General features: G+C 45.8%; 4 protein-coding genes and 1 long non-coding RNA gene across 10 annotated transcripts in view; 4 read left to right on the top strand and 1 right to left on the bottom strand.

The window, feature by feature from the left end:
* Positions 1 to 1,292: 1,292 nt before the first annotated feature.
* On the top strand, positions 1,293 to 7,118 carry LOC147134012 (parvalbumin beta-like). Of its 5 annotated transcripts, none has more exons than XM_086055656.1 (6): positions 1,293 to 1,822; positions 3,558 to 3,645; positions 5,616 to 5,689; positions 6,029 to 6,161; positions 6,633 to 6,742; positions 7,072 to 7,118. In XM_086055656.1, the coding sequence occupies exons 3-6, from the start codon at positions 5,629 to 5,631 to the stop codon at positions 7,095 to 7,097; spliced, it is 330 nt and encodes a 109-aa protein (XP_085911782.1). In that variant the 5' UTR covers positions 1,293 to 1,822; positions 3,558 to 3,645; positions 5,616 to 5,628; the 3' UTR covers positions 7,098 to 7,118. The 5 variants fall into 5 exon arrangements, with proteins under 5 accessions (XP_085911782.1, XP_085911781.1, XP_085911779.1 ...); XM_086055655.1 differs by having other exon boundaries at positions 3,561 to 3,645; XM_086055653.1 differs by lacking the exons at positions 1,293 to 1,822; positions 3,558 to 3,645 and adding an exon at positions 4,541 to 4,771.
* A 1,152-nt stretch (positions 7,119 to 8,270) lies between these two features.
* On the top strand, positions 8,271 to 10,425 carry LOC147134013 (parvalbumin beta-like). Its single transcript, XM_086054871.1, has 5 exons — positions 8,271 to 8,322; positions 8,862 to 8,931; positions 9,071 to 9,203; positions 9,930 to 10,039; positions 10,146 to 10,425. The coding sequence occupies exons 2-5, from the start codon at positions 8,871 to 8,873 to the stop codon at positions 10,169 to 10,171; spliced, it is 330 nt and encodes a 109-aa protein (XP_085910997.1). The 5' UTR covers positions 8,271 to 8,322; positions 8,862 to 8,870; the 3' UTR covers positions 10,172 to 10,425.
* A 2,428-nt stretch (positions 10,426 to 12,853) lies between these two features.
* pvalb8 (parvalbumin 8) lies at positions 12,854 to 15,521 on the top strand. Its single transcript, XM_086055007.1, has 5 exons — positions 12,854 to 13,138; positions 13,340 to 13,409; positions 14,699 to 14,831; positions 14,912 to 15,021; positions 15,294 to 15,521. Exons 2-5 carry the CDS (start codon positions 13,349 to 13,351, stop codon positions 15,317 to 15,319), a joined length of 330 nt encoding a protein of 109 aa, XP_085911133.1. The 5' UTR covers positions 12,854 to 13,138; positions 13,340 to 13,348; the 3' UTR covers positions 15,320 to 15,521.
* A 1,513-nt stretch (positions 15,522 to 17,034) lies between these two features.
* Positions 17,035 to 22,524, bottom strand: part of LOC147134015 (uncharacterized) — a 74,852-nt gene continuing 69,362 nt past the window's right edge. The window contains exon 4 of the long non-coding RNA XR_015090156.1: positions 17,035 to 17,096. This is a non-coding gene — a long non-coding RNA (uncharacterized LOC147134015). The remainder of the gene's footprint in view (positions 17,097 to 22,524) is intronic.
* aimp2 (aminoacyl tRNA synthetase complex interacting multifunctional protein 2) lies at positions 19,038 to 22,437 on the top strand. 2 transcript variants are annotated; one of them, XM_086056057.1, is made up of 4 exons: positions 19,038 to 19,197; positions 20,321 to 20,539; positions 20,811 to 21,045; positions 21,786 to 22,437. In XM_086056057.1, exons 1-4 carry the CDS (start codon positions 19,189 to 19,191, stop codon positions 22,175 to 22,177), a joined length of 855 nt encoding a protein of 284 aa, XP_085912183.1. In that variant the 5' UTR covers positions 19,038 to 19,188; the 3' UTR covers positions 22,178 to 22,437. The 2 variants fall into 2 exon arrangements, with proteins under 2 accessions (XP_085912183.1, XP_085912182.1); XM_086056056.1 differs by having other exon boundaries at positions 19,043 to 19,311.

The raw sequence follows: 22,524 nt of genomic DNA on the forward strand, positions 1-22,524 counted from the left end.
GTGATTGACGCCCCATAATAGCCAATCGCCGCTTGGAATACTGTGACGCCACAACATACAACCAATCAGCAGCGCCCATTATTTGCCATAGAAACATAACGCATTGCGTGAAGGTTGTGGAAAGTTTATAACCGGAGGTCAACAAAGTACTCACACTCCGTCTTTACTCAGGTACAAGTAAAATACTTGAGTTAAAAATACTCTGGTAAAAGAAGTATCAATTTAACTTCTGTGCTGAAGTTAGCTATGCACTGAAATGTAAATCCCTGGCATACCACATCATCACTTTTCAGGAGACCCCCAAAACGGCATATTTGTTCAACCATTAACATTGCATCGTCAAAGAGAGGAAGCCATTTTCAACACTTCAGGTTGGTCATTCTTGCCACCTAGACTTCAACCTTTTGTTCATCTGGCCATGACAAAATCAACAAACACATGTGGAATGGGAAAATGCGCCGCATACTCCCCCACCTCTGGTACAATTTTGGAGAATGTAGAAGCAGATGGTGTTGGTGCTTGGATCTTGCAACAGTGTTGCAAGAGGAAGGTCATGAACACAAAATGTCCACACTTGGATCAGAACATCCTGTATCCAACATAAATGTGTTGAAAAAGCCTTTTTAGTCATCTATTTTCTTGGGGGGGGGGGGGCGGTGAGGGTGGCTCAGTGGACTTTATAAGAATTGAAATGGCATGGGATAGGAAAACGATTCTCAACCATTAAAATACTGAAATGACAGAGACTAGAATGTTTGCTCATATAAACAACTTTTGTTCGCACACCGAGAATGCAAATTGCCCATTGCCTGGCATCTGGATTTTTGGCTGTTTTACTGCCATCATCATTGTGTCACTGAAGCAGGTCGATATTGTCCAGGGAAAAAAAATAAAGAAAGAAATGGCTTGAGGATACTAAATGGGCTTTATAAATGCAACTCATTTATCATATTTGATTTCAAAAATACGTAGCGGCAGCAGCAATAATTAGACAAAAATTGCAGCACTCTGAATTATTTACTCCTGCTCAGAGCGTGCTTGCAAGTTTGCCAAAACAATATGAGTAAGCGAATTATGTGCTCTGATTAACTGATGAAGGAGGAGGAGGAAGCGGACGCCTGCTGCGGCGAGGTGGGGACACTCTCGGCGGGTTTGATGACAGATGCGCCAGGTTGCTTCTTGCACAAAGCACCAGAGACCGGCAAGCGGTGCCTTGTGGCTTTCAGGCACAAAGAACAAAACCCAGGCGCAGAGTGTGGGGGGAAAAAAAAAAAGAAGTAGCAGCTTGGCTGCAGAACGGTAAGCATCTTTTTTCAAATGTATTCCGCATGAACTTATTTGTAGCCAGGCTTTCTGCTGTGTAAAGGCGCGTTGAACAGGCAAGATTCACAACTAGAATAATCGTCACTGGCCAAGTGTGCTCAAAAACACACATGGCATTTGCCGCAGATCGTTGCAGCCGCACGCTCCTTAGCAAGGTACGGGGAGCAAAACAATGTGTCGACCAGTTTGCTAATAGCGGTCAACAAGGATGCTAGAATCTTTATTGAAAGACAATATATTTTTGGGGGGTACCTTTTTGCTATGGCGCATGAAATGAAAGAAAAAAGGCACACAAATCTACGCCCTGGGCAATGCTTTGAAATTGCAAATTGATGTGTCATCTGAAAGCGGAAAACACCTTGGCCACACGTGGGCTGGACTGTCGCTTGCGTGCATGTGCGTGACTCCCTCGGGCAAGCGCAGAGCAAAGCGAGGGCCGTGACATTTGCGGGGACGCTGAGAGACGATCACATCCAGGCTGCGGTGCTGGCGTGTCAAGGTGAGTCAAAGGAAAAGGCTTTCACACGCTACAATCACCACGGTACGGAGTTCAAAAATCAAAAATAGACATATACAAAGCTAGACACTCCCAGATGCTATATATAACTTTTCATTTGAATTTCAATTTACCATATCGTTTAACTCTCAAAAGTGCAAACGGTTGTTTTCCCGCTGCACACGGTGCACGAGTACGGTGCAGTTCAGTTGTGTTTAACTTTCAGAAACATGACATTTGCATGTAATTGTTTGGAAATTTTGTTTTCAAAGTTTGATTCGGGTATCTAACGTGAATGCGCAAGACATTTTGATCAGATAGCGTCCTCGTCTTTGTCACTGACTTGTAATTGGCGACTTGTTGTAGTACGACGAAACACTCAATCCAGTCACTCAAAGTGACCACTGCTGCGGTCTAACTTTGTCCTCTTTTTTTCTCTCTCTTTTTTTTTTTAATTCCTTTTTTTTTAATGATGTCACAGCTCCGGGCACATTCAACTACAAAACATTTTTGTCACAAGTGGGACTGGCCGACTTGTCGGAAGCAAATTGTAAGAATGTGTTCGCGGTCCTGGACCGGGACGGGAGCGGAGGTTTGTGGATGCAAAATGTCCACGTTCAACTGGAACGGGCAGATTTCCACCGAGGATGAACATTTCAATCAAATTGGACACACATTTCCTGTATGCGTTGGATAGGAAAAGTCAACACGCCCCTCTGTTAAAAAACGAGATCAATCATTTCAAAACGTTTTCCACAGTTAACCTGTAAACTGGTCAACTCAATTGAATAAAGAAATGAAACATTTTAGAAAGGGGAAGTGGGAACAAATCATAAAAAGTGGTTGCACAAGTGTGCACACCCTTTCCTAACTGTGTGGCTGCGCTGCAACTAATGACTATTTTAAAAACTGTCAATTATTTTTTGCAATTAATCGAAAAATCCCACAAAAAAGATATGTTTTCCAGAGCAATGAAATATTCTTCCAATGTGTGGCAGAAGCGACAATGAACCTGTTTATCCACCTATAGCTATTCATATAATCACTTTGTACTTAAGTAAACAAGCTCATTGTATGTACTTTTCTTTTGTGTGAGGGGGGCGGAGTGCCACGATTACTCATGTAAATAATAATAATAATAATAATGACGGGGAAACACAACTGTGTTGGATCAAGGCATTCAGCCCAAAGCCCAACTATCCATCCATCCTCTGTATCGCTTCTTAAAAAAAATAGTAAACGTGGCGAGGGGGCTGGAGGGAGCTCTCCACTATCTAGTGCTGAAACCACTCTAGAAATGTCACACCCGCCCACGCATGTTACGTTTCAACTCCTCCTTTCTGTTCTTTTCTCTGCCAGAGTTCTGCCATCTCTTGAAATAACGAGAACCGCCTCTGGCTGTCCACGGCTGTATTTCCCTGTGATAAAAAAAAAAAAAAACACATGGAAAATCCTGACTTTCCAGATTGTTTGACAGCCAATCAAGACGTTACCTGGACATGATCAATAAATGTACTTATGATTTGATAAGTCTGCTGCTTTTAGTCACCTGAAAATAAACGGCCAAGGAATAAACTCAAACATTTTAAATTGGTGGAAATCATTTGCTTTGTGGTAATTATTCCAGATTGGAAACTTTCTATGGGAATTATTGTGAATTAACCGGGCATTGTTCAATGTTAAGAAAACGATCAAGTTATTGAAAGTGTTTTTTTTTTTTAATGACGCTATCACCAAGAAGTAAAGAGCTGACGAGTCAACCTTCCCGAAATCCACACCACCGATGAAGGGAGATCCTCCAGGCCCAGCGGCTGACGTCCCTCCCGGTATGTGAACAAACTAGATGGCAAGTGACGCCGTTTTAGTTGCAGGCGTTAATCTCGCTGCGGCGCAGCGGCGGCAGCGCACGGACTGGAGGCAGCACACGCTGCATGTTTCATGAGGGAGCAGCGACGGGCCAATCGCCACACCTTTGACTGAAGCCATTTGGCTTTCACATCAAAAGATGAATGTGAGGTGAAAATTGACAATTCCAGCTTCTATCTAAATGTGCAAAACTACTCACATACAACTTGACTTTATTACATTTTAAAAAATATCCATGCATACAATTTCACTTATTTTCCCCTAATTTTATTCAGCTATCTCATTTGCACATTAGTGCCTATTTTTGTTTTCATTTTATACAATATACAGCATCTTAGTTGGTTTTTTTTTGGGGGGGGGCAATATTTTAATAAACCAGTAAAAACAATTATCACATCGCAGTAAAAAACATATAGCCTATATGCGTCTTAAGTATTTGACAAATCTATGTGCAGTAAAAGTGGACATTTCACTTGGGCTTTTTATGATTTTTGTCATTTTCCCAGTATTTTGGGTGAGACTTGATTTTGATAAAGAAACGGATGAAAAAAAAATGCTTATATAAATGGCAATAAGTGACAAAGTTGATCTGGGACTTTGGGCTCCCGATATAAAAGTGCACGTCAATGAGCATGTGTTTGTAATACGAAGACAGAAGTCATCATCACAGCGATAAACACATCCCGAGTGTTGTCATTTGCAACCGAGCAGGAAGGCCTCATTACGCGCGCATTTCTTTCATTCCACGCCGCCAATCCAGTTTGACTTTGCGCAAAGTCAAACATGATTGGCGGCGAGTTGTCGTGTGAAACCAGCGGACGTCGCTCGGCTTTCTCGGACCTTTCTTCACCGGCTTAAGCGCGGCGCACATGGAAGCATCCCTCATTTTGTTGCTCTAAAAATAGAGCGGACTAGTAGACACATTTTTTCGAGCGCCATTGCATCCTGGCACCCGATACCCGCGGACCCCAAAGCTCTGCAAATGCTGTTGCTGCAGGATGCAGTATATAAGGCAGGCAACGCGCTGTTGGGACATTCACTCGGAATCCGACTTGGTGTTTTGTCTCACTTCGACGCAGCGCAAAGGTGAGTGCGCCCCCCCCCCCCCCCCCTCCCCAAGAAGCGAGGAGCCCCACACAAGGACCCTTGTTACATCCTGGCCTGGACTATAATGATAAGAATGAGGAGGAGGCGACTGTGGCAACTGATCACGAGACTCCAGAAGACTTGAGCATTTGAGTTTTGGGATGACGTCATCCAATGCGCTTGCCGCGCGCCACGCATCTTGTTGGGAAAACTCACGTTACGTCGTAGCAGCGTAAACATGCTTGGCATTATAAGTCGTGCTCAACATTTTTTCGTTACTGGGCAGTTTGAGATTTGGTTCGGAGTTTGTTTTTGTCAGCCATTTTTTTTTTCGCCAATAAAGAGAGAAAACCTTGCAGGCAGTTTCAGCGGTCACTTCTGCCTTCGTCATGACAGAGCTGTCACACTTCCGTGGGACGTCTCTAAAAAAAACAGCTGATCGGGTCGGGAAACCTTCAAAATAAGGCTCCGTGACCGACCGGATCAAAACTGCGCTCCACCCTGCATGGCCCCATCGGCTGTTTTTTTTTTTTTTTTTTTTCTCCAAGACATCACACGGAAATCTAACAGCTCTGTCGAAGGCTGGAGTGACAGCTGTCAGCAAGGTAAGAGTTTTCTCTCTTTACTGGGGGAAGAACAAATGTCTGAAACAAAGAAACTCCAAAGCTATCTCAAAGAAGAAGACAAGATGAGTGTTACAATGCCGTGGACAGTTTGAGATGGACTGAGCAGACATTCAAGTAAAATGATCAATCTGCCTACTTGACGCCACTTTGAAATTGTCACCACTTTATGTGATTTGTTTACAATGTATGCTGATTATTCTTGCTTCTCCCTCTTGTAGATAAGGAAAAAAAATGGCCTTATCTACTTTCCTCAAAGAAGGCGAGGTGAAAGCCGCTCTGGATGGCTGCACAGGTAACCGAGCTCGAAACAGAATCTAGAGTCGTGGATCAAACAACATCTACCCACGTATGGGCCATTCCACCAAATTGCTCGTTCGGCAAAGCAACACATATTTGTAGCTTTTTTTCAACTCAAAATCTGATACTCCACATCTTGAATGCCTCAAATTGTGTCTTGGCCCATCCGGGATAACTTTTTTTTTCCATCACGACAGACGTCTTAACTCTCTTCTGCAATGGCTCTTATCCAAGCTATTTGATTCAATTGAGCGTAGCCAAGCGATCTCGTGCTGTATTTTCTCTACCTCCTGTTTGTTCACTTGCGTTGTTCACGTGAGTGTTTGCTTTGCAGCCGCCGACACGTTCGACTTCAAGTCTTTCTTCAAGGTGTGCGGTCTGACCGGCAAGTCTCCCGATGACGTGAAGAGAGCCTTCCTTATCATCGACCAGGACAACAGCGGCTTCATTGAGGAGGAGGAGCTCAAGTAAGACACACTTTTCCATTTTAGCAACCATACGGGTGATTTTTTTATTTTCTTTTTTGCTGTTTGGACAGTCATTTTAAAACTACTCGGGCATTTGTTATGAGGCTAACGATTGGTTTGACTCCAGTGCATGAAGATTTTACAAGTGTCAATTAAAATACAAATACTAAGGAATTTAAAATCAATACGATTTTGAAATGACAATTTCCCTGAATATATTTAAAACGATTGAATTCCAAAGTTTTTTTTATTATTCAGAAGCTAGTAACATTTTATAGGGATTGAAAATTGAATTTTCAATGTGAATTTAAAGTTGGGAATTTCAAATTGGTTTATACTTCCGGGAGCTGGTAACTTTGATGTCGTTTTACGACGACATCAAACAAGATTTTAAAAATAATGTTTTTTGAAAACGTGCCAAAGCATTTGCTGCAGAATAACGCTGACTACTCGTGCTTTCCCGGTTCGTAGGCTGTTCCTGCAGAACTTTTCTGCGTCTGCCAGAGTGCTCACCGACAAGGAGACCAAAGCCTTCCTCGCTGCCGGTGACGCCGATGGTGACGGCATGATCGGAATTGAGGGTAAAACGTCTCCTGATACTTCGACAAACGCAGCCTCAAAAATGGATTTGGTCTAAATAGTGGATTTCGACCGCCAAGGCTAAACGTGTGGTTGTGTTGTCACGAAATGCAGGAAAGCCCATTTTCATGTAACATTTAAAACGTTCAGTTGGATCGCCCAACTTCAAAGTTGCCCGAGTTCACCCAACATGTTTTTAAAGTGTTGACATTCAAGTAGAATAGAAATGGTACAGAAATCACAGAGGTGTCAAAAGAAAGTCAAGGTGAAACATAATCGAAAGGCTTCAACACTCTCCCTCATGTGCCTTTGCCTTCTTCTCCTTCTACAGAATTTATTGCCCTCGTCAAGGGCTAAATTCCCCCCACCCCCCCCCCCCCCCCCCCCCCGACCAAGATCCTGTTGATTTCTCCGACGTCCTCGCTGGATCCGGTAATCATCAGCTGAAAGAATATTTTGTATTTACGAGTTACCAGCGGACTATTTCTCAACACATCCTTGTGTGAATGTTCTGAAACTTGTGCAAAGACGCACACCATCTGCGCTTCTGAGGCAGAGTGAAAAATGGGGAATAAAACAAAAAAAAAACATCTTTCTTGTGGCCCGCTTGTTTGTGCACAGTCGACACACATGCAGACAGCGACCATGTCACTGGAAGGGCCGCGCTCGGGAATTCGGCAGGGGGAAAACGGCGCCGGCACCTGCCAGGCTTTTTCAACAGTGCCAGTGGCCTGCTCCGCATTTGTTTTCTTAATTGGTTGGTGCTGGCACGCATACCGGACTCAGTTTCCAATGGTATGCAGATTTCTACTGGGGCTGCTCAGTTGAGTTGCGTATGAAACAGATTTTCTGGTTTGACTCAAATTGTGGCTGTCACCTTGGCCAAAAAGAATCTTGGCCAGCTCAGCCCTCATCAAAGTCAGAAATCTCCCTGGGTTGGGGCAGTCAGACTCTCCTTGGGGCTTGTTAGCGTTCAAAGTGGCAGCTGGCAAGTGAGACCCCCAACATGGGACAGTAGTGCCACCTACATGCGACAAATAATCTGCAACGTCAAGGCCAAAAGCAGCGGTGGTCCTTGACTTTCGGGTTTGCTCTACCAGGGGCGCAAAAAACAGCTCTTCACAGTCGAATTGTGCGCTAATCTGCAAACTTGTTGCCTTTTACAACTTGACGCTGGTCTGTCCATTCAAAATCAAAGCTCCACTTGTTAAATATGGCCGCGCGTTGCCAGCACCATTTCTAATTTGTCCCCCCCCCCCGCCGTCCTACTATTCTTAGCAAGGGAGGGGTGAAAGGGAATGGGGGGGGGGGTTGATCACAGACTTCTTCAAACGCACCTTTTAAGCATCTTCGTTTGTGAAACTTTAAAAATAGAGCGCTCCCTGGCTACCAGACAAAATGTTCACCTCCCCAACCAGCCGCCCCCCCCCCTTCCCCATTTGAGCGGTGTCAATTATCCAGTGCCTCAGATTTCAATGGGGTGAACCTATAAAAGGTCGGCGGTGACACGGGGGCGATCACTGCAGTCGACTCCTGTCCCGCATCATCCGTACCGTCCAAAACAAAGACACCCCCCTCAGAGGTGAGTTTGATTCTGCAAGACGTTACATGTTGACGGACAAAAGTTGGAGAAGGAGACTTTTTTTTAAGGCATAACATGAAGTTTTGGGGGAAGATATAGGCGTCAGCTGCTTGAGAAGACATGTAGCTCGCTCTTGACGCCGATTGAGTTACAAACTCACATGGGACCTGCCACTCAGAACGGGGTCCATTTGACTGAAATAGATTTTTAAATTGCGGCATGTTTAGTAGAGATGAATTCTAATTTGAGAAGTCCCGTGATTTTTATTTTATTTTTTTTTCATAAAATTTCCTCTGAGTGGAAAAATGCATCGCGCCCTGGATCGATTGATGCGGTCGACCATTAATGGGGAAGTGAATAAAATCGTATCGACTATCGCCGATCGACAATAGGGTCGAAAAAAGTCACTGTTATGGTGATTTTTTTTTCCAAAGGACATTGCATGTCTGTGTTAATTTGTTCAAAGTACAACATTGGCGAATCACCATGTCTCTTTTGCGATCCGTGTCCCTGATGATACATTTTTGGTTTGAAAACAGCGAATCACAATGGCCCTGCACGGAAAACTGCATGATGCTGAGGTCGCTGCAGCCCTGGATGGATGCAAAGGTGGCAAGGAAACTCACCCTCACATACACACACACACACACACACACCCACACACACACACACACACACACACACACGCAAACGTTTGCAAACTCAAGGCTCCCGCGTTAATCATGCTCACGTCCCGCTTGAAATTCAGAAGCCGGAACGTTCAACCACAAGAAGTTCTTCACAACCTGCGGCCTGTCCGGCAAGTCCACGGCCGACTTGAAGGAGGCTTTTGACATCATTGACCAGGACAAGAGTGGTTTCATTGAGGAGGATGAGCTCAAGTAAGGGAAGGGACACAAAATACAGGGCGCACTTTAACAACATGTCATGCGGGAAACACGCTTTTCGTTTGCATGACATTTCAACGCTCTCGTCTGCTGTTTGGTTGATTCGCAAATGGCGGACAGTGACGCAGCATATTTCACATGGCTCAATGAACTTACTCCGGGACGGGTTAGCCAAACTGCATGTTTGTCATACTTTCAGGTTGCTGTTACTGACAGGTGCACAACCTTCACTACGATCGGCGGCGACACTTTTCAGGATGTACTTACATATACAACACAATCGTGAATATAACTTGAAATGATGTCGTCATGAAGAAAACAAAAGATATCCTACATCACGTTTGATTATACTCATGCAAAAATGCAGAATAAATTGAATCAATTCAAGAAGGAATCAAACCATTTCCACACATGATTCAAGTAATATCTAAATAAAGGTGAAATAATGATATGATAAAATACATAAGAAGATCGTAAATACAGTAAAAATATACAGTCAACAAAAATAGTCATATAAGTGAATATATTGAATAACAATAAATAAAATAAGTACATTAAGTTTTGAAAAATGATACAAATAAATAATAATAATGAAACGCAAAGATCCAATCAAATATAAATAAACATCATTTTCCGTCAAACTACTGTCTGGCTGTATGCTAATGAAAAAGCAGCGCTCGCGGCGGCTGCTGAGACTGACGATGCGCGTGCCCGCCGCAGGCTGTTCCTGCAGAACTTCAAGCACGGCGCGCGCACCCTGAACGACGCCGAGACCAAGGCCTTCCTCCAGGCCGGCGACACCGACGGCGACGGCAAGATTGGCGTTGACGGTACGACCGCCGCCGGCCGGCCGGACGGCCGCAATTGTTGCGCTCACAACAAACGCTCACGCTGCAATCTTTCTCTCCCCCCCCCCCCACCCCCCACCCCCTTTAGAGTTCACCAACTTGGTTCGGGCGTAAAGTGGCACGTGACCAACAGCACCCGCTCTCATGGAACAACAACGCCCACCTCCCCCTTTTCATCCGAATACAAATCGTTTTTATACATTTGCTTAAGAGACGTTTCCTCCTACGCAACACACACTGTCCAGCAAAAAGATGATTGTGATTGTCGTTCGGTTGTCTTCATGTCTTAAATATCAACTTTGCTTCTTTGCACTTTCCAGGAACAGACGGTAGGAAAGAATAAAATGTTCTTCTTTTGCTACGGTCAATCGGACGTTCATCATGTGTCTTTTCAACCATGTGACATCTGACTGAAGACAAAAAAAAAAAGAAAAAAAAAAAAGCACCGAATAAACTTGTGGACAGGAAAAATGACACGTTACTTGCCATTTCATCACGCGATGAGGAGGAAAAAAAGAATCGCGCTCGGCCAGTTTGCCTCACACTCAAATCAGGCTTTACACTTTGCCGCTAGATGGCGCCACCTAGCCACATTGAGTCCTCCACTTGAAACAAGGCAACCTGGCCTACAATTACAACACTCAAGTCTTGATGATATGAATGACATACACTATCAAAAAAAAATCCAAAACATTGCAACACTTAAAATCAATTCAAGTCCAAAATATACAAACTAGAACTAGTCTTTCCACTGCACCTGGCACAAATATTTTTTTTGCTATGCAGATGCTGCTCAGTTTTCTCACTTTACGTGGTTGTTAAATTTGGCTCGTTTATTTATTTATTTACTTACTTACTCACGATTGACGAGGTGGTAATACCTGAAGTTCCAGAAGGCAGGAAGGGGGCGGGGGTCGAGGGGAGGGGCCGGGTGGCATTAGCAAATGTAAATGAATAAATGATCGTCTGTAACCGAATAGCGTGCAAAGGGATCGCCTTGGCACATGACATCATGCGGCCACTGCGCCGCGGTGGCTTGAGTCCCGCTGCCGTCTCTTCTCTGGCCGACACGATTGAGTTTCTCTCTCTCGGCTTCCTACCCACTAACCAAAAGGGAAGGATGGCAGTTGGATAACGAGAGAAAGGCCAAAGGCCATGCATTTATTTTCACTAATGTGTTGGGCTAGCTAGCTGTGAATGGCAAACATCCACCAATACTTGATGGCCATGAATAAGGCGACGAATATTTGAACAAACGGGGATAATCGGGAACCGACCGATAAGAAAGAAACGCCCCAAAATGTATTTGGACGCTCTGCGGCCTTTAAGTAACGTTTAGAGCAATGTACTGACACCTCAGGTTGCTGACTTCCTCTGCTGCAGGTCAACTGCTGTCAGCATGACACAAAAGAGTTAAGCGACCCCCCGCCCGCAGATTTGGATCCTTTTTCTTTTTCTGCAACGGGTAACCTCGCTCATAGAAAAGTAGAACGGGCAGTTTGTATGCGTCGCTGCTCCATGTCTGTTTGCAAATAGTCGTCGTTTGAAGGTTTGGAATCACCACACCGTCCATGCTCATTTCCATTAGCCCATCTATGGCGTTTTGTGGTATATGTTCGCATTAGGCTAGCCCAGTTGAGACAAACGTCTGTGGTTTGTCTGAAAAGCACGATAAACAGGACTGGGCTGTTTTGCAATTCTCCAGCATGAGGCTGCATGCTAGCAGATCGCACAAACGACGTTTGGAAACAAGGCCATCACCATCATTATCATTATCGTCGTCATCATCATCTTCATCGTCATCATCATCATCAGCAGCAGCATGCGAGGGGCCACCGAGAGCAGAGGGTGACTTTTCAACCCGAAGTTAATCAGCGCAGTTGACGGAGCAATTCGACAACAGGCCCAAGAAAGATGGCGCTCGGAAGCCGCCGTGTGTTCGAGGATTAGTCGGGATCCGAAAAATACATTTTGCAGCTTCGATATAGAAAATGATCACGAGAAGGACGGTGTAGTGTGTGTCAAAGGTGGTTTCATTACGGTATTTGTTTATCACTGACCTTGTCATTCCCGCCGTTAGCTTATTCTGATGTCTGATTGGCTGGCTGATCCTCAATGCTTCTACTGCTTCTCTGTGTCCATTTTCGGTGTGTAAAATATACAGTCTGAGTCAAATGTGGAAAATGAATTTTATACTGCGGTATTCGATATTATCACATAATTTAACAGGCATGTGCACACATACAGTAGCTACTAGATGGTGCTCGAGCACTTGCCCTTTTGCCCTGGATGAAAAAAAATAAATAAATAAAAACCTCTTAATTCCCTATATATATATACATTTTTTTTTTTTTTTTCTCAAATGATTGCGTCGCATTTTTGAATATGACAAAAAACCTGCCATTTAAACAGGGCTGTGTTGACTTGCTGACTGTAGCTTCCCTCCGCCTACTTGGCAAACAGTTGACTGTGTGTCAGTTGTGTTAACAAACATAATACATAAGTTAAATTATGTACTACTGTTTGTTTTTTTTTTCATTGTATGAATAATTTGGGTCAGTTTTAAGCACCTGCCTGTCACTCTGTGTGTGAAATGTCCTCCAAGAGACATCCTGTGATGTGCTCTGGGTCTGAGACTGCCGCCTGTAAAAGGATATGTCCATGAATTGATAGGCGGGGGGTGAGTTGGTCAGCGCCAGCAGAAAGGAGGGCGACAAAAAAAAAAAAAAGAAAAAAAGAAAAGTCCGTTTCTTGCATTGTGTACTTCAAAAGAAGACAGGCAAGGAGGCGGCCAATCGGGTGGGAGCGGAGCATACTTTGGGAAGTGAATTAGGCGTCCCACGCGTCCACGGCTCCCGTCTCTTTGGCCGTGGGCGTTTATAAATAGTAAAGGTTAATTAGGTAGCTGGGAAACTGGATCGGGGCGGCCAGTTAGAATTTGATCCCCGGACAGGTAACTCAAGCGAAGCCCATTGTCAGTGCGGCCGGGCCTATAAAAGCCGACTCGACGGACGGCGCTCAGCACTCGGCCCAACCTCCTCTCTGCTTGCGTCAACAACCGGCCCCCAGCCGCCTCACCTGGTAAGTCCCGCGATACGCCCGATGATCAAGTCGAATTAACCGCAAAGGGAAAGGGAGGTATTCTTTTTGCACTATAGTTCACTATTTGATGAGGGACTTTTGCAAAGCCGAAAAAAAAAAAAAAAAAAAAGCCACTTTTTGCCCCCGCGGCGAAATAGGAGAACGATTCAGAAACGATTCTAGCTTTGCATGCACCTGCAGGTAAAGAACATGTCGATGTCATCCATCCTCTCCGCTGACGCCGTCGCCAACGCGATCAAGGACTGCCAAGGTATCGTCTTGCATCGTCATCATCATCGCTGTCTTTGGCATTTCGGGGCCACGCTTGTGTCACGCGTTGTTTGTGTGCTTTTGCCCGTGCCTTTCTTTTGCGCAATATCATCATCGTCATCATCATCATCATCAGGTGCAAGTTTTAGTTATCAAGACACATTCGAAAAAGGGCCTGAATAGAGCTGCAAATCCTACTGCGTGAATCTCCTCTTAGCATGTCAAAATGTTCATTTGACACGGTTGCTGTTGCATAAATCATGTAAATTTGACAAGCTAGGAGAAGTCCGAGTACATATGCTGGAGGGAAGGCAAAAGTGCGAGCCGCAGCTGTCACCTGATTGCGGCACGGGAACGTTGGGCTCACACTCACTTCACCGCGCAACGCGTGCAATTTAATGCAGCACAATAATGTGCATTACAAGCACCGTGGACAAAATTATAGGACATTTCATTTTTTGGGGTTGCAGTACAGTGGATCTGAAAACAGGCAAATAATGGACGCTCTCTATAGTTGGCCTGGAAATAACACGTGTGAATATGTTGGGAGTTTGGGTCATAAGAAGCTGCTAATTAGCAGTGGAGTGGGTAAAACCAAAAATGCAAATAATCAAGGGATCGGGTGCAGAAAAAAACCTCTGCTGATAAGTGGAGTGATCGGGGAAAAAAAACAAAAAACGTGAATAAGCCGGACATCGGCTTAAAAAAGTGTCAATAAACAGGGGACCAAGTATAAAAAAAGCAGAAAAAAGCAAATAATCGTGCTTCCTGTTATTAACAGGAGATAGCTAGCCCCCCCACACACACCCCCCCCACACACACCCCAAAAAATGCAAAATGGTGAATTATAAAAGTGTGAAAATAGGCCACAGCATTATTCAATTCAGTTCAAGTGGGTGACGCCCCCCTAAAAGTGGGCAGTCAAGGTCTACCATGTCTAAATCAGGGGTGGGCAATTCCGTAAAGGATGCTCCTCGACTCATTTCAAAATAATTCCTTGCCACCAAGACGCCACCAGATAATTCCAAAGCACTGCTTTTGTCTAAACGAGGCGCCTCAACTCACTTGAATGTAATTCCTGGCCACCAAATGGCGCCGACTTTTCTAACACTATCGGCCCGAGCGCAACACTGCCAATGGGCGGCAGCGCAAATATTCGGCGCCAATTGACTTGACGGAACGCTTGCGAGGACGGGCGGTTCCGAGGCGGGACGGACGGACGGACGGATGGGGACTCCGCAGACGATGCCGCTAACGCTGCTCTGCTGTTCATCTACTTGCGGGCTTTAGCGCCAGACTCCTTCTGCCCCAAGAGGTTCTTCCAAGTGTGCGGGCTGGCCAAGAAGAGCCCGCAGGATGTGAAGAAGGTTTTCGCCAGCCTGGACAACGACGAGAGCGGCTACATTGAAGAGGAGGAGCTCAAGTGAGTGGCGCGGATCGCGACATCAAGCCCTCGCGCGTCGCATTTTTCACGGATTGCCTCCGATTCGCTGCCCTTCGCAGGTTTTTCCTCCAGAGGTTTTCCCCCACCGCTCGGGTCTTGACAGAAAAGGAGACCAAATGCTTCATGAGCGCCGCCGACGACGACAACGACGGCCGCATTGGAGTCGATGGTACGAGCGCTACACAGCTTGGGGGGGAAAAAAAAAAAAAAAAAAAAAAACAGACGCAATTTTCATTTGCAATGTTGCCAATAAAATGTTGCCTTCAAAATATTCCTGTAAATAGCAACATTTAAGAAGTGGACCCTGTAGCCGTGGTCTCTTAATTGTTCCCCGAAGTGTGTGCAACGGCATTTCTTGATGGCTTTATAGTTTCAAGAAGACTGGAACAATCCTGCTTAATGGCCTCAACGTAATCAAAGCATTTTTGCTCTCCTCCACAGAGTTCCAAGCTATGGTCCTGTCCTAAAGCCCTTTTCTCAGCTGTCCCTCGTTTTACACCACGTCAACAAGTCCCTTCCGAACCATCTGGTCCACATGGTCAGCACCACGGCTCTGTCTCTCTCCCGCCCCCAGCCCCACCCCCCTTTATTTATCACAATGATTTACTGCACAAACAAATGCAAAAAGTCATCTAATATACCCATATAAATAAAAAAAAATCTACCTTGGCTTGCTCCACTTTTTTTTGCAGTGTGAATTTTGTGCGATGAAAAAGAGTGACGACAATGTCAGGCGACTCAAAGTGGAAGTCAACACACGCCGAAGCTGCGAATGCACAATTCACGACTCGCGTACAGTGTGGGCGTTTGAATGTAAGCAGAGGAGGTGACCTTGGCGACCGCCGGAGTCCTCACTGGGGCTTGATCAAATGTCCCACACCTCAGCTTTGGAAAATAAACCCGACCCCAGCCGATGCATGCAAAGCAACAAAACCACCAGCGGACGCGCCCGGAAACACGGATGACATGAACCAATCAAAGTCGTAGCGCGAGGAGCCCCTTTTGTTTTTGTCAAGCGCGGCGGAGCAAGACAGGCGAGCAAGAGGAATCGAAAAAAAAAAAAAAAACATTTATGTACAAAAAGGGCAATCGAGGTATTTGGAAAACTCAAAATGACAAATCAACAAAGTCCCAAAGAAACAAGATTCGTAGTAGCAAACAAGCACAGGAAATGACGAAAAGTGACTTAACGGGGAAGGTTTTTTTTTTTTTTTTTTCAAGAATATGTTCTATGCATGCCCACTGGTTGAAATAAGGCATTCGGATTAATATTGCGTTTGCGGATTATGACTTCTGCATTTCTAGAGGTAATGTTTGTGTTACGATCTGTGAATAAAATATTGTATCATCACTCCAATATTTGTCGTGACTGAGCAAACTTTTATGACTTGCTTGAACCAGGGAAAGACTAACTTGGGACTTGCTTGAAACTGGAAGGTCCCGACTTTAGATTTGCACATATGCAACTTGCTCCCACCTCGGAAATAAAATCAAATCAAATCAAATGTGCCGGGTGGACAATTTAAATAACCCAGCATGTGCTCAGTCCCTTTAAGACCCGGCGCTGGTGTCGCTGTTTCGCCCAATTTGGGCTACTTTCATTACTTGCATCTATCGAAATTAATTCAATTCTATGTACTGGTTGGAAACTAGTTTGATGACCGGCTGTAATTGCTCATCCAATTTTTATGCTCCAGCGTGTTACTTGCTGTCGTGCATTTTTTTTTTTTTTTTTTTCATTTTTAATCTTGACACCTCACCTCAAGCATTTCTTGCTGAATAGGCCGTGTGAGGGACGGCCTGATTATCAGCTCAGGTCATCAATTATTGATGCGCTCACGGCATTGTCTCCAAAAAGAAGAACAAAAAAAAAAAAAGTCATATCAAGAAAGGTGTGTCAGGCTCATCTTACTCATTAAGGCCGTTTAAAAGTTTCATGTGCGTCCCATCTTCAAGTCATATCAAACAAAGAGGGGGGCGGGGGATCGCCGCCTTCACGCTTGCACAATTTGCTCTGTGACACCAAATGGCAAAATTCACAACATGAGGAGGCACCTTTTCTTGGTGACAACTCGGAAGTGTCTACTGAATCCTTTGCGGGCTTTGCTCCGAGTGCGGCTGCCATCCTTTTGCGCGGTGTCAATCAAAAGTGAGCGTCCTTACCTTTAGAAATGCTTTGTGTCTCATGAGCCTGTCCTCAAAGTTGCACCCCACTTTTTAAAGTCGCGAGCAGGCAGGTGTCGCCTAAAAAGAAGACAGACATGCTTACAGTTAATCAGTTGCTATTGTCGAGAGGCAATCGGGTGCGGTGAAGAATTTTCCGAGTGAGAAGGCACAATTACGCACGCTAGCATGGCGTTCAAACAACAAACAGCAGACTTGCTGTGCGCAATCCTGGAGGCAGACTGTCAAACCGCTCGTGTCTCGTGAGTGGGGGACTCAAAAGTGATCAAGACAGACAAAACGCCGGTTTACCCAGAACCTCTCAACTGTTCAAACCATTTCAACTTCAAAATACAAATTCACATGATTCAAAACATTCAGGACGCCTCGAGAGGAATTAACAATTGCCAGTTCTCACAATAAAAGTCTCAAATGAAGTGAGACATTGTTTTACTCGTTTACTTCCCCTTTCCACATTTCTTAACCGATGCAAACGAGTTCAACTTCAAGTCTCACGTTCTCCATTTCAACCATTCAATTAATTCCACAGCATTTGAGTTCATTGGCAGGTGTTTAGCATTCAAGTTTTATCTTCATTGCACAATTTAGCCGCTTAGCACGTCCATGGAGGACTACGAGTGCCAAATTAAGGTAAACAAATACATAAACAAATAAACGCGGCGGGAATTGTTTCAATATTCATCTGATTATCTCAATGTTTCCCTAATTATGTCAATATTTATTTTCATTCCCTCAATATCGTGTTGGCCTCGAGCAACGTGTTTTTACTTTATTCACAAAAGCTCCTCCCTGTCCAACTGCACTAAATATTGAACAGGGGATATTGACAATCGTTTCAACTAGCTTAAGGCTTCCTAACTGGACTAACTATGCAAGTTCGCCACCGGCAGCCTGCGTACCCGTGCAACTTGTTTTATTCACCACGAATTGTTCATGCTCGTCTTTGAGACGGCAAACCGACAGGCTCATTACCTAGAATCAACATGACACCAGACATCTGCGACTTAAGTGTACGAGCCTTTACAAGGCCCGCGTCGCCTCAATCGTCCTCCCGCGTGACCCGGCCGGCCGGCGGCCTTCAAAAAGTGCATATCCCTTGTTCGTGCATCATTTAAAGCTCCTGCCCGTCACTGTCAGGTTTCAGCAGTCCTCAAGTTTCACGTGCGAGCATTATGCGCCAGAGAGTGGATGTAGCTCAGGTGTAAAGCAGTGACGGGAGGCGACCACAAGGGGACACGTCAATGTAGACGACTAGGCCAAGTGCGGGCCTCTTGAATTGCTTCCTCCTGCCGGATTGTGTTGCCGTACCTGATCAGGTCAAAAGACCACTCGTGATTGAAACGTTAGCCGCGCACAGACTTGCTTTCCAATTCAAGAACTGCTTTGTTGATCGACAAAACATCGCTCACTAGTCAGCAGCGTGAGCAAGAAGAGAACTGTTCGCCTCGCCACTACCAGAAGCACCTGACCTACATTTACAACAGAAAGTTTCACATTTGGCCCTTGACGGTGTATTGATTCCTTCCCAGTAGTCTATTGCAGTCATATGGTTGCATACATCTCACCTTCACTGCTTCAAGTATATGGATGTGGAATATTTTGCCCAATCAGATTTCAGACTTCACGTGTTACCTTGTCAGGGCCTGTACAATCAGTATCTATCTATCTATCTATCCATCTAGGTAGCTATCTGTACTTCTGCTCAAGTACAGAGTGTGAGTACATGTGTCACCTTTGGAAATTCATCAGCTCATATACCAGTCAGACTTGTTCTTTTGACCTTTGACTTCAAACAGCTGATCTAGTAAATAAGACAATGCTCGAGCGCCCTCTGGCGTATCTTGAACACATTACTAGATCCGGTAACCACTCGTTTTTAAAACTCACTGTAAATTAAATATGAAAAAAGTTTTTATATAGTACGTTTTACACGTACTATATTGAAAATATTGAATTCCGAAATAAAGTACCTAAAATAAACCAAGGGAGTTTTTTCGTTGTCGTTGTTGTCGTTGTTTCCGGCCTCTTCCGGTGAGTGGGCTGTTGCTGGCTGTCAAGCTCACGTTTCTTCCATTTCTGATTTGCGTCCCGAATTGCTTCTTTTTCGTCCGTTTTTTTTTTTAAACACTGGGAAACACTGTTGCCCTCCAGCATGTACCAGGTAAAGCCAATCTGCGGGTGTGACGTCAAGGTTGATTTGCCCACCTGCATGTACAAGCTAGCAAACGTCCACGCGCAGCCGGCGAACAGCTGCACCCACGAGCACGCGCTGCAGGTAATCGACAAGTCAGTTATTTACCAGCGACATGATTTTCACTTTCTCTTTGCTTCCCCATACGTCGCCTCCTGTTATACTTGCGTAGCAAGTCAATGTATAGCCTGCTAGTTACTCGCGACATGATTGCTATGAAGACGCTAATGAGTTAGCTAGCCCAGTTCAGCCAAGATCGCTTTCGAGCTTCTGATGCAACTCAAAGGCAGTTGACGTTTGCCGCAACCTTCCAAAAATGGTTATTCCAGAATTACAGTAAAACTTCTCGTTGTATGCTCTGTTGCAGCCGCCTCGATTAGACAAAAAAGATGCTAACTCGAACGTCTAGACTGTTTTATTTCGAAACACTTGATTAACGGGTTTAATTCAGTCCATGACCTTTTTTAATTGTAATTAAAATTACTGCATCGAAATCAATTAAAATTCTATTGATTTTTTTCCCTTTAACTTATACCAGTGTCACTATGTCGTATAAAAACATAAAAGAGAATGTGAAGAACCGATTTAATGTGCTGTTATTGTACAGAGTGTAGTATTGTCGGGGCGGGGCCTGCTAGTGACGTCAGAAACTGGAGCAGTTGGTGTCTGCATTTTGAGAAGAGCGCCATAAAAATGTGTTTTACAATTTGCATTGGTCAGCATCACCGTGGATGAGTGGTACGTACATCTGCCGCACAGTTCTGGGATTCGGGGGTGAAAAGTCCTGAGAGAACTTTAGCCGGTCCCTTTAACTTTATTGCTCGCTATACTAACATTACCAGAAGATTGTATATTCTCAGTTGAACTATTTAATGAAGGCCAAAAATGGCATTGCCTTTGAATGCCTGTCCAAAATGATTCCTCTTTTTATCGGGTGGACTTTGCGTGTTCTCTTCATGCTTGCTTTGTTTTTCTCAGTGTGCTCCTGCATCCTCCGCCGGCCCCAAAAAACATTCTTCTTGGAACGTGCGAGCGTTATGTGCCAGAGAGTGGCTCCCGAATTGAGCTTGCCGGAATTCCTTCTTGTCTGCAGAATGGCGAGGTGGACCCGTCCGTCAGAGCCTTGGAGGCCCGTCAGGACGAGATCATGCGCAAACTGTACGAGCTGAAGGCGGCCGTGGAGGGCCTGGCCAAGACGGTGACCACGCCCGACGCCGACATGGACCTGACAGTCAGCGGCAGCCTCTCGTCCCAGAGCTGCAGCTCCGCCTGCTTCCGGGGCGTGGCCGACCTAGACGCGCTATTGGGGAAGGTAAGACGCAAAGTGGAAGAGGGGCCAGTGCCTTGCGTGGATGGCGACTCGGCACACACCCACAAACCATTTTAAGGGCCGCTTATTGACCCATAATCAAGTTCAGCTGCTCTATTAGGCAACCACATTATCGCGGTTGTTAGTTTTGACTTCCCCTCTCAAAGTGAACAAAGTGCCGTTTTTAAATGGTGATTTCATCCATATGGCAGATTTTCACTTATGGCGAGTAGTTGTGTAAGTGTATTAAGGTGGTCTCGTCCTGCCTCCCAAGGACCTCGGTGCTCTCCGCGACATCGTCATCAACGCCAATCCGTCGCAGCCCCCCCTCACCCTCCTGGTTCTTCACAAGCTGCTGTGCCAGCGCTACCGGGTGCTCTCCAGCGTCCACGTCCACTCGTCGGTCAGCAGCGTGCCAGCCCAGCTCCTCTCCTGCCTGGGCCCGCGCCACCCGGACAGCTACGCCCGACATCTCTTCCAGCTAGGCTTCACCCTCATATGGAAAGACGGTAAGGCGCCGTTCCAAACGTCTTCGCTCATACTGAGCCAAACATACAGTCGGGTCCGTAAATGTTGGAACGTGGACACATTTGTCATCTTTTTGGCTCTTAACGCCACCGCGGTGGATTTGAAATGAAATGAACAAGATTCATGACTGGACGCTGGTTTTTATTCCCGGTGATGCTCTTCTGCAGCTGACTTCAGTTCCTGCTTGTTGCTTCTTGGGGCATTTTCCGTCCGGTTTTGTCTTCAGCAAACGAAATGCAAGCGTAATCGGATTCAGGTCATAACATTCCACTTCTTTTCCTTCCAAATCTTTTTGGCAGTAAGCTGCGGGTCATTGTCCATTTGCAATGCGAAGCGCCGTCCGATGAGATGTGAAGCATTTGTCTGAATGCCAGCAGGAAATCACTCTTGTTTTTTTTTTTTATCCTGTTGCTTTTGTTAGCAGTCCCATCCAGAACAAATCCAAGGGAAGCCGTTCCGTTGGCAGCCATTTGGGCCCACTTGGCCATGGAACGGCTGAGCAGCCAATTGTCTCATTACGTTTGGTCCCTTCAAAAAGTGGCAGGCACATTTGATTTGCCGGTCGTCGCAAATGCCCTCAAATGAAAGCTGAGGGTCTGCAGCTAAAGCACTTCTTGTTCAGTTTCTTTTCGCAAGAACCGGAAAGATGCCAATCGTGTTGGCCGCGACGACAACAAAATGTTTTTCCGGTCTAACCCCCCGCTGCCTTTTTCCTCTGCAGTCCCCAAACTGCAGATGAAGTTCAGCGTTCAGACCATGTGCCCCGTGGAAGGCGAGGCCAGCGTGGCGCGCTTCCTCTTCAAGCTGCTGGCGCCGTACCCGTCCGACGCGGCGTCGGCCACCCTGGTGGACAGCTGGGTGGACGCGGCCTTCCTCCAGCTGGCCGAGGGCGGCGCCAAGGAGCGGGCGGCCGTCCTGCGCGCCCTCAACTCGGCCCTGGGCCGCGCGCCCTGGCTGGCCGGCCGCGACGTCTCCCTGGCCGACGTGGCGTGCTACTGCTGCCTGCTGCCGGCCGGCGCCGCCTCCTCCTCGGCCCCCCCCAACGTCCAACGCTGGCTGAAGGCCTGCGAGAACCTGGGCCTCTTCGGCCCCGCCAAGGTGCTCCTGCATTGAGTCCGGCCAATGGCGAGGCGAGGAGGGCCGAGTGAGAGAAAAATGGGCCGGCAGCCTTCTCGTGCTTACCTCTTGAATAAGATCGCTCTCGTGACACCCAGGCACACGTTGGTCTTTTTCTGCCATGCTGCTTTTGTATTATGAGATTTAAAAAAAAAAAAAAAAAAAGGGAGGAAGCACGAGAGGACTGTGAGGACAAGGATGCGCAAACACCTTTCATCCACTTTGTGCCTACAAAATAAATGCCAGTTGGGAAAATGTTTGTGTGCTCACGTGGTAATTGTGCACAAAAGTAGGGATGGAATGATTATCCGCCGGGCCAATTATCGATGCTGATATTTGGCATG

This window comes from Filicampus tigris, chromosome 16, assembly GCF_054856515.1.
Source record: "Filicampus tigris isolate MCC_2025a chromosome 16, RoL_Ftig_1.0, whole genome shotgun sequence".
NCBI lineage: Eukaryota > Metazoa > Chordata > Actinopteri > Syngnathiformes > Syngnathidae > Filicampus > Filicampus tigris.

Bases quoted from the DNA above. Each gene is read 5' to 3' on its own strand.
- LOC147134012 (XM_086055656.1), top strand. From the start codon at position 5,629: ATGGCCTTATCTACTTTCCTCAAAGAAGGCGAGGTGAAAGCCGCTCTG. The intron at 6,162-6,632 runs GTAAGACACACT...CCCGGTTCGTAG, and splicing joins ATTGAGGAGGAGGAGCTCAA to GCTGTTCCTGCAGAACTTTT. The intron at 6,743-7,071 runs GTAAAACGTCTC...CTCCTTCTACAG, and splicing joins CGGCATGATCGGAATTGAGG to AATTTATTGCCCTCGTCAAG.
- LOC147134013 (XM_086054871.1), top strand. From the start codon at position 8,871: ATGGCCCTGCACGGAAAACTGCATGATGCTGAGGTCGCTGCAGCCCTG. The intron at 8,932-9,070 runs GTGGCAAGGAAA...CTTGAAATTCAG, and splicing joins AGCCCTGGATGGATGCAAAG to AAGCCGGAACGTTCAACCAC. The intron at 9,204-9,929 runs GTAAGGGAAGGG...TGCCCGCCGCAG, and splicing joins ATTGAGGAGGATGAGCTCAA to GCTGTTCCTGCAGAACTTCA.
- pvalb8 (XM_086055007.1), top strand. From the start codon at position 13,349: ATGTCGATGTCATCCATCCTCTCCGCTGACGCCGTCGCCAACGCGATC. The intron at 14,832-14,911 runs GTGAGTGGCGCG...TGCCCTTCGCAG, and splicing joins ATTGAAGAGGAGGAGCTCAA to GTTTTTCCTCCAGAGGTTTT. The intron at 15,022-15,293 runs GTACGAGCGCTA...TCTCCTCCACAG, and splicing joins CGGCCGCATTGGAGTCGATG to AGTTCCAAGCTATGGTCCTG.
- aimp2 (XM_086056056.1), top strand. From the start codon at position 19,189: ATGTACCAGGTAAAGCCAATCTGCGGGTGTGACGTCAAGGTTGATTTG. The intron at 19,312-20,320 runs GTAATCGACAAG...TCTTGTCTGCAG, and splicing joins CCCACGAGCACGCGCTGCAG to AATGGCGAGGTGGACCCGTC. The intron at 21,046-21,785 runs GTAAGGCGCCGT...TTTCCTCTGCAG, and splicing joins CACCCTCATATGGAAAGACG to TCCCCAAACTGCAGATGAAG.